General features: G+C 54.3%; 1 protein-coding gene across 5 annotated transcripts in view; it reads right to left on the bottom strand.

The window, feature by feature from the left end:
• Positions 1-2,399: 2,399 nt before the first annotated feature.
• The window catches only part of Sh2b2 (SH2B adaptor protein 2), a 29,016-nt gene continuing 18,451 nt past the window's right edge, over positions 2,400-12,964 (bottom strand). For 4 of the 5 annotated variants that reach the window (XM_052167755.1, XM_052167754.1, XM_052167753.1 and 1 more), the window contains exons 3-9: positions 11,754-11,855; positions 9,833-9,924; positions 8,910-9,001; positions 8,658-8,822; positions 6,339-6,547; positions 3,878-4,049; positions 2,400-3,399 (exon numbers count right to left, since the gene is read on the bottom strand). In XM_052167755.1, the coding sequence (XP_052023715.1) occupies positions 3,077-3,399; positions 3,878-4,049; positions 6,339-6,547; positions 8,658-8,822; positions 8,910-9,001; positions 9,833-9,924; positions 11,754-11,855 (1,155 nt within the window). In that variant the 3' untranslated portion in view covers positions 2,400-3,076. The remainder of the gene's footprint in view (positions 3,400-3,877; positions 4,050-6,338; positions 6,548-8,657; positions 8,823-8,909; positions 9,002-9,832; positions 9,925-11,753; positions 11,856-12,964) is intronic. The other variant, XM_052167752.1, reaches the window with a different exon arrangement.

Below are 12,964 nucleotides of genomic sequence, written 5' to 3'. Positions count from 1 at the left end.
TGCCTGACTTAGTCTCTCTCTCTCTCTCTCTCTCTCTCTCTCTCTCTCTCTCTCTCTCTCATGTTCTCTCTTTCCTGAGATATATCTAAGGTAGCCCAGGCTGGCCTCAAACTAGTGAGGGTAACCCTGAACTTCTGATCTTCTTGCCCCTAGTTCTGAGTGCTGAGATTATAGGCATTTGTGATCACATCCAGCTTACATGGTGCTGTGGGTGGAACTCAAGGCTTTGTATGCGGCAGGCAAAGCCCTCTATCAACTTAACTACATCCCAGATGTCACCTTCCATTTGTAATTGGCACAGACTCTCTGATTGCGCTCTCTTCCAAACCAAACTCTCTGGCCTGCCACTCGGGGACCTCTCCACCTGCTGCCCCTTGAACCTGCATTACACCGCCCACAGCCTCAGGACCATTAGGCAGAACACATACAGTCCCAGGGCTCAGCCCAGCCCTCTGTGGTAGACCACCATGTTGCAATGGCTTGGTCTGGCTGTCTGCCCACTTGTCCCACGGTCCCACGAGCCTTACCTGGCACACAGCCAGGGGTCTGAAATGTCCATTGAGGGACGAACGAAGACACCTAAGTGATGCCTCTGCCAGCTGTGTCACTGCTCTGGTCCCTGCGAGTGACAGGCACGAGGGTCTGTCTTGCCTCGGTGTCCCACTACATTAAGGAGAGTCCTTTACTGCCTGTACCCTTTCTGCTGCGACCTTTGGGAGAGTGGAGGGGTCACCTTGTTATCTTCTGCATGCTGCCTCTTGGATCCAGTTTAGCCTGAGGACACCACAGGGGGCTGCAGAGAGAGAGAAGAGAGCTTCCGGCTCTTGAGTTCAATTCCTGGCACCCAAGCAGACATCCCACAACCAACAGTGACTCCAGCTCCCAGGGATTTGATGAATATAGCCCTTTTTGCATATACTGAAATAAAAACAAGTCTTGGAGGGAAAACAGGGGGACCTGACCCTCTTCTTTTGGCAGCTTTTGGGCTCAAGCCCAGGGCATTGCACATATTAAAGTTCGATTGAGCCACGCCCCCAAGCCCCTCCCTGGGGGAGTCTAGGCAGGGGCTCTACCACTGAGCCACGCCCTCAGCCCCTCACTGGGGGATTCTAGGCAGGGGCTCTACCACTGAGCCACGCCCCCAGCCCCTCCCTGGGGCTCTCTAGGCAGGGCCTCTCCCACTGAGCCACGCCCCCAGCCCCTCCCTGGGGGATTCTAGGCAGGGGCTCTACCACTGAGCCACGCCCCCAGCCCCTCACTGCTATCTTTAAGGCAGGCACTCTCTCCACTCCCTTATATCCCAGGCCTCAATTCTGAAAAGATGACAGAGCTCCAAACACTTGCTCCAGGCCCCTCCTTCTCTCAAGGTAAGATGGAGGCACTGAAAGCTGACTTAGCATTGCCTGCTTTCCCCCCTTGCGCGTGCTTAGCAGCGTGCTCTGTCATTTCCCGGCAGCTGCAGCCAGCAAGGCTCTTCTTGGAGCCACGGCAGGATCCTCAGCTCCCCTTATGGGGAAGCAGCTGCGGGTGTCCCGCCTGGCGCTCTGGAGTCTTTCACTTTTGCGGGCCTGTGATGTACATCGCCCGGCTCAGGCCCTGCAAGGGCAGGGGAACCCTAGGTCTGTGGGTGTGACTTGGGAAGGGGATATAAGCCCGTGTCTGCAGGACAGAGTCTTTCTCAGAGGTGAGTGAGCTGCGGGATGTCGGCTGTGGCTCTGCTGGTGGGCGAACACGGGATCTCTCGAGGTCATTTCTCAATCCTCTGCGTCATCACTGGGACACCCCGTGTCTCCTATTGCTCAATTCTAACAGGCTAAGGTGGGGAATTCCTGTCTCAGCAACCCAGTCCCTCCTGGAAGGCCTTCATTGACTTTCCCAATGACACCCTTACCGTCCTAGCCAGGACATACAAACCATTCATCATGGCTACTGTGAGTGTCTCCTCTCCCCTCCCTGCCCTTCATTTTTGAGACAGGGTCTCACGTAGCTCAAGATGGCTTCAGATTTAATATTTGGCTGAGAATGACCAGGAACTCCTCCTACTTCCGCATTTGAAGTGCCAGAATCCCAGGCATGCTCTATTACATCCTGTTTATGGGGTTCTGGGGATGGAACCCAGGAAACCCTGCTACTTACAAGCACTTCACCAGTTGAGCCACGCCCCCCGCTCTGGTTTCATTCCTCAAATTATCTCTCTTTTCCAGTTCCACTTGCGTCTGCCCCTCCGTCCACGCCCCGCCCACAGAACTCCCTGAGTCCTGCTCTTCATGTCACCTGCCTCCCCCGAAGATCTGGCTTCTTCAACACAGCCTGCGACTGTGGGGCAACTCCAGATCACGGGAAACCACTTCCTTCCCAGTGGTGACAGCGCAGTAGAAAGACCACAGGAGAGCAGGGGGTAGTCCCTAAAACAGGCTCTTTAATAATGTTTGTCTTCACTGAAGAGCTTGGCGTTTCCCCCCAGCGTTGGGCTGGGGCTGGTGGGCGTGGCGGGCTGTCCTAGGCTAGGCGGACCACAGCCTGGTCAGACTATTGGAGTGAGCGACCCAACCCTGGTGGGCAGGGCCTGAGGTTGTTAGGATTCAGTGGGTAGGCCTTCATGGGCTTGATAGACGTGGCTAGGTGCCCTTGAGTGAAGTAGACAGACAGTGGGAAGGCCATGCCACTGTAGGAGTCACCAACCATTACTGGCCAGGGCCTGAAGTCACCAAATGTGGTTAATTGTCAGTGAGCTGCCTGTTATGGTTTCGATGGACCTTATAGAAATAGCTGCTGATGGGCGTGGCCAACCACCAGTGGGTGGGGCCTGAAATCATTGGAGGGCTATCATGGGTTTGATCGACCGTGGATATAGCCTTGGCATGCCACACATGGTCACAATGGGCCCCTGGGGTCTGAAGTGGCTAGGCCGGCCAGCTGTTTTGGCCATGCTAGACCATGGATAGGTTGTATCTAGCCATTCGTTAGGTGTTGTTGACCATCATGGGCTAGCCAGGCTGTGGGTGGGAAGGACAGACAACAGGTGTTCTCGGCCTGCTGTGATGTGCGTGGCACCCGTGGGCAAAAGGCATGGCAGCTAGTAAAAGGAGTACTGATTCTCCACAGCACGCGCGCGGCCCAGCGTGGCGTCTGTGGGCTCCTCGGCGGCTCCAGCAGCAGCCTCCAGCAGGTGCTCTGTGCTGTTGCTGCGACTGCGCGCACTGAGCGGCCCCTCGGCTGGGCGTGGCGGCACGGATGTGGCGGAGGAAGATGAGCCGGATGAGGAGGAAGCTCCAGCGCCGTTGGAGGGTGAAGTGGGTGGGCAGGTGGCCGTGGCTAGGCTGGAGAAGTAGTGCTGGCCAGCCGGCTCCGTCCAGCAGGCTGGGACTGGAGCCGCGGTGCTGGGCGCTGGTCCTGGATCTGCAACGAGAGGCCATGTTGGTCAGCATCCAGCCCTGGGTACCTGAATTCGATCTTCCAAAGAGGGACGGTGCTCAGACAGGCATGGAGAATCCAGAGAGGGATGGTGTGCCAGAACTTGCGGGGAGTCAGGTGACACTGTACAAACAATCATGCCTTTCCAGTGTAGGCAACGCACCCCACCAATACAACCCTCCAAAGCTGGGTACTGGGCTTACGGAATCCACCCAGAATGTCCAAGAGAAGGGTTTTGAGACCCGGGTCTAACATATCCTACGGTCTTTATGTCACTCCATTGCAGAGAATGGTCTTGATCTCCCCAATCTCCTGCCTTTACCTTCAGAGGGCTGGGATTACAGGAGTGTACCCACCACCCCCAGTTTAGGAGGTGCTGGGGATCAAACCCAGGCCTCCAGCATACTAAGCAAACCTTCTATAACCTGAGCCACATTCCAGGCTCCAGAGGGTGGCATCTTACCAGGAGGCGGGCCCTGGGCACGCACATAGCTTCTTAGGGTGATGTCGGCAGATCCTCCTGACTCCAGAGGGATGGGGTGGGTGTGGAAGTGTCGGAGCATATCAAACACGGATTGGAACCATAGGTGTTGGACGTGACACTGGCCGTGGCCGTTCAGAGAAAGGCGGAGGTGCTGTGGGCACAGATGAGAACGGTCAGTGCTGGGGTCCTGGGCCAGCTGCCCGCTTGGCACATGCCTTTGGGGGCTGCTGGAACTCTGTGCGTCAGCTCCATTGACTCTGTAAGACATCCTTAGGGGTCCTCACACTGAGCCTTATCTGAAGGCCGGTCGCTCCTGCGGTAGGTATTGGAGGTGGGCACCAACAAGAACAAGAACTCGAGCTACAGACATCTGTCCTCACACTAGAGTCAGTCTCTCTCCCTCCCTTCCTCCCTCTGTACCACCTTCCCCCTCTTTCTTTCTGTTTTGTTTTTTTTTTCCCCAGACAAGGTCTCTCTGTGTAGCCCTGGCTATTCTGGAACTCACTCTGTTGACCAGACTGTCCTCAAATTCACAAGAGATCTGCCTGACTCTGTCTCCGGAGTGCTGGGATTAAAGGTGTGTGCCATGTGTTACCTAGTGGGTCAATCTTTCTTTTTGAATATTTGATTTGTCTTGGAGAGTCTCATGTAGCCCAGAGGTCTGGAATGATAGCATGGCATGTGTGCCTCTCTCTCTCTCTCTCTCTGGTTTTTCGAGACAGGGCATCTTTGTGTAGTCCTGGCTGTCCTGGAATTCACTCTGTAGACCAGGCTGGTCTCGAACTCAGAAACCCACCTGCCTCTGCCTCCCAAGTGCTGGGATTAAAGGTGTGTGCCACCACCGTCTGGCTAGCATGTACGTCTTAGCAATGATTGGCTCCTCTCTGGGTCTCCTGAGTTTACCTGGGGTAGGGGCCTCAGTGTAAGGGACCTTTGACCTGTGGTCTTTAATAGTGGGCCACACGTCTCTGGTGTCAGCCCTACTTATCCCATTTGTAGACAATAGCAGCCTGGTTAGAAGGGGGTGAAGGTTAAATGTCGTCTCACGCCTGCCCTGCTCCCCTCCCCTCCCCAGGCCCTGGTGGACAGGACAACATCCTAGCCCCAAACTTGGGCAAGTGAGACTGAGGTCAAGCCCTCTAGGGTTAGCGGTGCTGGCCAAGATGTCAATTACCAGCCACCAGGAATGACATTGTCTGGTTGTCAGAGGAACTGGCAAGGTGGTGTCCCTAGGGAGACTCAGCCCCCTCTGCACGTACACAGCTGGGCCTGTGCGGCCAAGAGTAAGCCCGAGGGATGCTGGGAGCCCAGCTGGAGGTGAGGGGCGGCTGTGATCTTCAGCTGTAGGTCAGGGGCAGGACCCTGCTGGGAAATGATACCCTGGAAGGATCTAAGGCTTGTGTCTATCTTCCTATTGGAAACCTTTTTATTAATTTCCATAGTAACATTTATTTCTTTGGTTGTTTATTTTTGTGTGTTCATATGTTCGAGTGCCGTACTGCATTTTGGAGGTCAGAGGGCAACTTGTAAGAGTCAGGTCTCTCCTTCCATCATGTGGGCCCTGGGGATCAAACTCAGGTCGTGAAGCTTGGTTGCAAGTGCCTTTACCTGGTGAGCCTTCTTGCCAGCCCCTTATTTATCTAATTTAATTAATTTATTTATTGAGACAGGATCTCACGTAACACAGGCTGGGTTTAAGTTCAATATGTAGCCAAGGGTGAGTTCGAACTCCTGATCTCTTGTCTCTATTCCCTGGATGCTGGGGTCACAGGCCTACAACACTAAGTCCCAACTTGGGGTTTTTGTTGTTGTTGTTGTTGTAGATTTTATTGTGGATATTTTATATAGGGTGTAAGCATCAGAGTTAGGAGAAAATGATTCCTCAGAAGAAAGTAAGATACCCAAGTGTAGGCACAGGCTGCTCATGAGAGACGCTCATGGTCTTTGGATTTTGTGTTTGATTTTTGAGACAGGTTTTCTCTGTGTAGCCCTGGCTATCCTGAAACTATGTAGACCAGGCTGACCTCAAACTCAGAGATCCACCTGCCTCTGCCTCCCAAGTGCTGAGATTAAAGATGTGTGCCACCACCACCCAGCTTGGTCTTTAGGTTTTTCAGACAGGGTCTTGCTATGTAGCCCAAGCTTGTTTCACACTCATGGCAATACTCCTGCCTCAGCTTCTGAAGTGCTGGGACTATAGGCATTCACATCTGGCTGCACAGGTAACTTTCTCAGACAGAGTTGGTTTTTAGGCCGACTTGCTCACCAGCAGATGATGAACCTTAGGGCCTAGGCCACCTCAATCCCCCTCCTCTAGACAGGCTGCCATTCCCTGCCACCCCCATCACACACACACACACACACACACACACACACACACACACACACATACTCATGCATGCACACACACACACACATGTGCACACACTCACACACTTGCCTTGGCCTTGCCCTGGAAGTTGAAGGTCAGCACACACTCCCCAGGCCGAGTCTCACTTTGGCGGATCACGAAGAGGCCGTGGCTCCGAGGGCCACCAGCCAGCACCAGCTGGGCGGCCTTCACCCGGGACAAGGTCCCATGGAACCAGGGGTAGTCGGAGAGTTCCAGCTCAGCCTCAGCATCGGGGTCCAGCTCAGCTCCTTCGTCCCCTGGGTTGGTTGCGATAGCACAGGGACAAAAGGTCAGAAGGAAGACAGTAAGTTAGTGAAGATGGCAGCACATCTTGTTGGTTTGGACAAAGAGCTGACTGACTGTCACTAGTTAACCTTGAGGTCAGCTGAGGCATGGGGGGTCTGAGAAGAAGCCAACCCTCTTCCCCACGCTGGTTCCATTGTAGCCTTCTGTTTTGTTTTACTTGTGTGTATGTGTGTATACAGGTGTCTGTGTGTGTGCATGTGCATGTGGGTGCCAGGAGAGGCCAGAAGATGGCGTCAGAGTCCCTGGAGCTGGAGTTACCTGCAGGCATGAGCTGTCCTACGTGGGGGCTGGGAACTACTCTGGAAGAGCAACGATCACTGTTAGCCAGAGGCTACCTCTTCAGACCTTTATCTTTTTCCTTTACCTTTATCTTTTTCCTTTTTCTCTTTTGCTTTGAGAGAGGGTATCTTACAGCCTAGGCTGACCTCTAACTCACCACCATATAGCCAAGGGTGACCTTCAATTCCTGCCTCTACAACCCAAATGCCGGGGTTATAGGCTTGTGCCACCAACCTGCCTCCCTCCCTCCCTTTCCCTGTCTGTCTCTTTCTCTTTCTTCCTTTCATATGTCTCAGATGAGATGTCAAAGCTTTTTAAGTTCAGACTCCATTTTAGAGAACCTGACCTAAGTTTGAACTCAGGTAGACTAACAGGCTGGTACCTAGTGTAAGTTTCCAAGTTGCTCCCCCAACAAAACCCAAGCCTAGCTCCAGTCTTTAGGCTAATCCCCAACAAGGCCAGTGTTTCCAAGTTATACCCTCAACAAGACCAGTGGCTCCAGGTAATTCCCCCAACAATCCTGCATCCCAGCTTACAAACCCACCCCCTTCCTAACAACCACCAATGCAGAGGGAAGGAGAAGTTAAGTTTATGATATGACTCCCAGCACCAGCCAATTATGTTAAAGGCCACAGTAACTTTCCAATTAGATGAACTAATTAATTAGTACTCCCTGCTTGCTATTTACTATAAAGTCTTGCTGTGATAGACATCCAGGGCTCCCCCAACACCAAAACCGTCCTGCATGACGGTGGTGTGTAGGGGGTCCCCCGAGCTAGCTCAAATAGAATAAAGACCCTGCTGTGCATTGCATCAGATCGGCTCCTGTCTGCTTTTTTGGGGGGGGAATCACTAACATTTGCTTGGCACAACAACTATGTTGTTGCAGGATACGTGATCACACCGTGAACCCTGAGATTGTTATTTACCAAAGGGGGAGGGGAACAAACTAGTTCTAGTTGTGGTGTGGCTGAGCCCTTAGCCCACACCTTCAATCCAAAACAATGAAGGTAACGTTGGTTTGGGGAAGGAAGCAGCCAGGTTCGAAAATGATATCTAATTGAGTGGCAGACAAAGTGACGAATCAGAGAAAGATTTGACAGGATAGGATCTGCCCAACTCTCAAGAGATGAGAGAGAAGAGACACTACTTAAGGGAGAACAGCGTAGAGAGAAAAGCAGCAGCAGGCTGCTTTACTGCGAGAGTTTCACAGAGACAGGCAGCAGAGAGGACAAGCTAGACACAGGTGAAGACAGAACGAAGCCAGAAGATTAGAATATAGAGCAATGCAGTCAGAGGCCGAGAGAAGCCAGATTGAATCAGTCAGTGTAGAGAAGACTTTTGAGCCAGGACAGCTGAACTGACCAGCCAGCCAGAGTTCAGAAAGAACTTGGAAGGAGTGACTTTATTCAGTCTCAGAATAAGTCTCAGAGGCTGAAAACATTCTAGGCCTAGATAAGACTGTACAGAGGCTAGAAGCTTCCAGGCCTAGGCCTAGGTTAGCAGACAGAGGTGAATAAAAGTTACTTTTACATTATGTAGCCCAGGCTAGCCTTGAACCCTTGCTAAATCTTTTTGCTTCAGCCTCCTGAGTGCTGGGATTACAGATGTGTGCTCCATCCCCAGGTCTGTGGCTCTACCAAAATCAGGCACGGTGGAAAAGGCCAGGTGCTCATAGTGGCTTAGAAAGCCAGAATCACTGTAGACACAACTGGCTGAAATGTCACCACTTCTGAGGCTCCCCATGGGTCCCTGTAGAGGGGGTGGGGATCCCAGTGGTACCTGTGTTGTTCTCACTGACACCACCTGAAGACTCCAGGGTTTGTAGGAAAGTCTCCAGGGGAACGTGGGCCAGGGACTCTCCCACGGCGTCACGAGCTCGGCCATGTGGAGCTGTAACCACAGCACCCACCGCTGTCGTCGTCTCTGGGGGCCGGGGCATGTCTGCTGCAGGGGAAATAGAGGGGAAAGTGTGTCTCTTCTCTGCCCTCCCACGCTGTCCCCCAAAACTCCAGCCAGCCCTCCTCCACCTACCGTCTGTCAGGAGCTCACAGCTGCAGGACGTCACGCGGCTGGCCAGACAGCCTCCGCGTGCACAAGACAGCCCCGTGTCTTCCTCACTGTCCCTGTGGAGAAGGCACAGCATATCTTGCCACAGAGCCTGGGCTGGGACATCAAGTTCTGTCCAGTCTCTCACCCTCTGTGGCCACTGTGTGACTGACGGACGGCTGAGGTCACAGTGAACACAGTGTTCCCTGAGGTTGAGGCAGGTTCCTGGGATCCCATGGGTACCAGTGGGGGACGGTGTGGTGACCAGTGGGGCCCAGGCAGTCCCTTCTGTGGCCCTTCCAGCTCTAACTTCCACAGAAAGAGGTCTGACCCATACAGGAATGTCTCTGGAGCAGATGGCCATCAGAGTAACAGGGCCGCCATGGGCCAGCACTCTGGGGAGGAGGTCTGTAAGGCCCTCCCAGGACTCAACTGAGCTTCATTCAAATGAACGTGTCTTTGCCCCCAACTCCATCCTATTAGCAACACTATTAATGAAATGGTTGCCAAGTGCTCAGCTGGGTGCTCCCCCTGGACAGTGGATTCACTCTCTTCCTGTCCACAATTGACTAAAAGTGCCAACCATGTCACCAACTGTGATTCCACAGTGCTCCCAGCCTACCAACTTCCTCATAAGAATCCAACTCTTTTCCGTAAAAAATGATGCATATGTGTGCGTGTGTGCCATGGGTGAATAGGTGCATTGGAGCACTTTTTTATGTAGCCCAGGTTAGCTTTGAACTAGCTTTGTAGCTGAGGATGACCCTAGGCTCCTGATCTTTCTGCCCACCTTGGGCAAAACGGATGGTGTCTCTTCTTTCCTGGTAGCCTGGTCTCTGGGTAGGAAGGGACAAAGCACCCCTCTACCTATCCAGCACCCATCCCATCCAGGCCTCCAGAATACTCACCCAGGATGCACACAGCCCTGGATGTCGGCCACCCACGAGTGCTTCTGCAGCGAGTCTATCGTCTCCAGAATGTACTCTGCTCCGTTCTCCACCTGGATGAGAGTGGCCCTGGTGAACCCTCCCCGCCTGCAGGCGGAGGGGCTCAGCACCACAGCTTTGCCCAGCCCTATGTTAGGTCTCAGCTATGGACAGGCTGCAGTCTGAAGCCCAAACAGGGGAGGAGATGCAGGCTCTGGAGGCCCTGGGACAGGAGAGCTGGCACTCTCAACCCACACCCTGCCATCACAGATACGGTTCAAGGCAAGAGGGGGGGGGCAGTGGGCTCATCACAGAGTTGAGGGGATTCCACAGAGTTGAGGGGATCCCAGGCCGCAGTGACTGTGATCCTACTGCTGTGACTGTGTGGCAGTCAGTGCTCTTTGTTCCTTGTCTGTTGAGTTCCTGGCCACCCTGTGAGGGTGGTATGTATAATCGTTATGTTATGGACAAGAAGCCTGGTGTTCAGAGAGGCAGAGCAACTTGCTTAGGAGTTCCACAGAAGCCAGCAGCAGCACTGAGACCTGAACCCGGGACCACAGCTGCCCAGACTTTCTGCTCTCGGTTCCCTGTGCTGTGCTCTCTCTCAGAATGTAGTATTGGGCTGAGAGGACCCTGAGCACCTCCTCTTTCTGATAGGGAAATAGGTTCCCAGTGGGGCCAGCAGGGGAGTCCTTCTGCTTCCGGGGTGCACAAGGACCACCCAGCAGCTGAGCATACCAGCTAGACAGGAGCTGTGTCCCCAGCTACCAGTCGTGAGGGGACAACTCAGGACATAGAGTTGGCACACGTTTACCCAATGAATAAAAGAGTTTGTGGTTTTATAAACACAAGCTTGGTTAAGAGCTTGCCAGAGATGGTGGGGACTCTGACCGGCTTCCGGGGGAGACTGGCCTCCCGGAGGTGACCTGGCTTCACAGTCTTGCTCCTTCCAGAAGCCCTGACCACAACCTTAGCAGCCCGGACCCATGTCCTCTGCAGCCCCACGGGCCACCCCAGTGCTATGTCCTGGAGAAAGGCCGGGAGGCTCCCAGACCCACTGGGGTGCCTCTCACCTGTTCTCTGTGTCTTTGTGCCCTCTGTGGGGACCAGGGCTGTTCCCACCCCACACTCACTCCACTTGCCCGTGCCTACGGACATTTGCATAACTTCAGCAAGCTGGCCACCAGTGTGAGGTAGGAGTGTCTGGCTCCGGAGGGAAAGGAAAGGAAGGCAGCTCGAATGACCTTTATTCAGACCCAAGAAGAAATAGGGAACAGGGCTGCGCTGGTGGCATGTTTCAGTGGGTGAAGGTGCCTGGTGTGTGGGCTTGACACGCTGGGTTGGAATCCCAGGGGAGGGGCCCGCTGGTAGAAGGAGAGAGTCCTCTCAGCTGACTCCTTTAAGCTGACCTCTGACCTTCACAACCACACCCGGGAGTGCACGCATAGGCACGCAAACATGCAAGTAAATATTTCCAGGCAGTGGTGGCACACACCTTTAATCCCAGTACTCAGGAGTCAGGGGCAGGCAGATCTCTGTGAGTTCAAGGCCAGCCTGGTCTACAGAGAGTTCCAGGACAGCCAGGCTACACAGAGAAACCCTGTCTTGAAAAAGCAAAAAATAAAATAAAATAATAAAATAATATATGTAAGAGAGAGAGAGAGAGAGAGAGAGAGAGAGAGAGAGAGAGAGAGAGAGAGAGAAGGAGTCCCAGAACTCAGACCCAGATTCAAGTCCTACTCCAGTGTTGGACACCTGTCATGGCGTCCCGTCATGGGAATTCCCTCCTTAATCCCCTTTGAAGGTCTGACTTGCAAAGGTCTGGGATGAGCTCAGGCTGGGTAACCCCGTAGGGCTGTGGTCTAAGTCAGCTACAGACCTCGAGGCTGCAGTGGGGTCTCACCTTGAGCACAAATGTGTTGTCCTTCTCAGGCATTTCCAGGGGCATGGTGGTTCGGACCTCGATGATGGCTGACAGGGGGATGCTGACCTTGGGTCTGGAAGCCTGGGAGGTCAGAGGATGGGACAGTGAGAGGCACACCTCAGAGGCCTTAGAAGACCCTCCCTGCATTTCCTGGGCCACTTCCCCGCATATGTGGGTCACGGAGAGGGGGCAACACAGACAAAGCCATGCTGGTGTGACTGTGTTACCAGCCTCCCACAGTTGCAGCAAGTTAGAGGCTAAAGAGTCCCTGACTGCTGAACCCCAGCTGTTCGACCTGTGAGTGCTCCCTAGCCTGCCCACCCAGTGCTCCCACTTCATGATGAGGCTTCCCCTCCTCTTCTCACCCTCCTCCTTCCCTTTATCTTCCTTTCTCTTTCTCTTTTCCTTTTGGGGCTGGGGGCCTGTCTCAGTGGTGGAGCCCCTGCCTAGAATCTCCCAGTGAGGGACTGGGGGCGTGGCTCAGTGGTAGAACCCCTGCCTAGAATGCCCCAGTGAGGGGCTGGGGGCGTGGCTCAGTGGTAGAGCCCCTGCCTAGAATCTCCCAGTGAGGGACTGGGGGCGTGGCTCAGTGGTAGAGCCCCTGCCTAGAATCTCCCAGTGAGGGGCTGGGGGCGTGGCTCAGTGGTAGAGCCCCTGCCTAGAATCCCCCAGTGAGGAGCTGGGGACATGGCTCAGTGGTAAAGCCCCTGCCTAGAATCCCCCAGAAAGGGGCTGGGGGCGTAGCTCAGTGGTAGAGCCCCTGCCTAGAATTCCCCAGTGAGGGGCTGGGGGCGTAGCTCAGTGGTAGAGCCCCTGTCTAGAATCTCCCAGTGAGGGGCTGGGGGCATGGCTCAGTGGTAGAGCCCCTGCCTAGGATCCCCCAGTGAGGGGCTGGGGGTGTGGCTAAGTGGTAGAGCCCCTGCCTAGAATCCCCCTGGGAGGGGCTGGGGCGTGGCTCAGTGGTAGAGCACTTCTGAGTCCCAGTGAGGGGTGGAGAGGGGCATGGCTCCCAGAATAAGGTGGTTTCCGGCTTTGGGTGAGATGTTCTGGGGCAGAGCTCCCCTCCACTGGGCTCTCGGAGCTGGATGCGCCCCGTCTCCAGGAACGGACTGAGAGAGCCAGCATCCCAATGCAGCCATCACAGGGTTAACAGGGTTCTTTAGGAGGATCAGTCTGTGAAGGCTCCTTTC

Source organism: Apodemus sylvaticus, chromosome 22 (genome assembly GCF_947179515.1).
Source record: "Apodemus sylvaticus chromosome 22, mApoSyl1.1, whole genome shotgun sequence".
Lineage (NCBI taxonomy): Eukaryota > Metazoa > Chordata > Mammalia > Rodentia > Muridae > Apodemus > Apodemus sylvaticus.
This window is presented reverse-complemented; position numbering and strand designations above follow the sequence as displayed.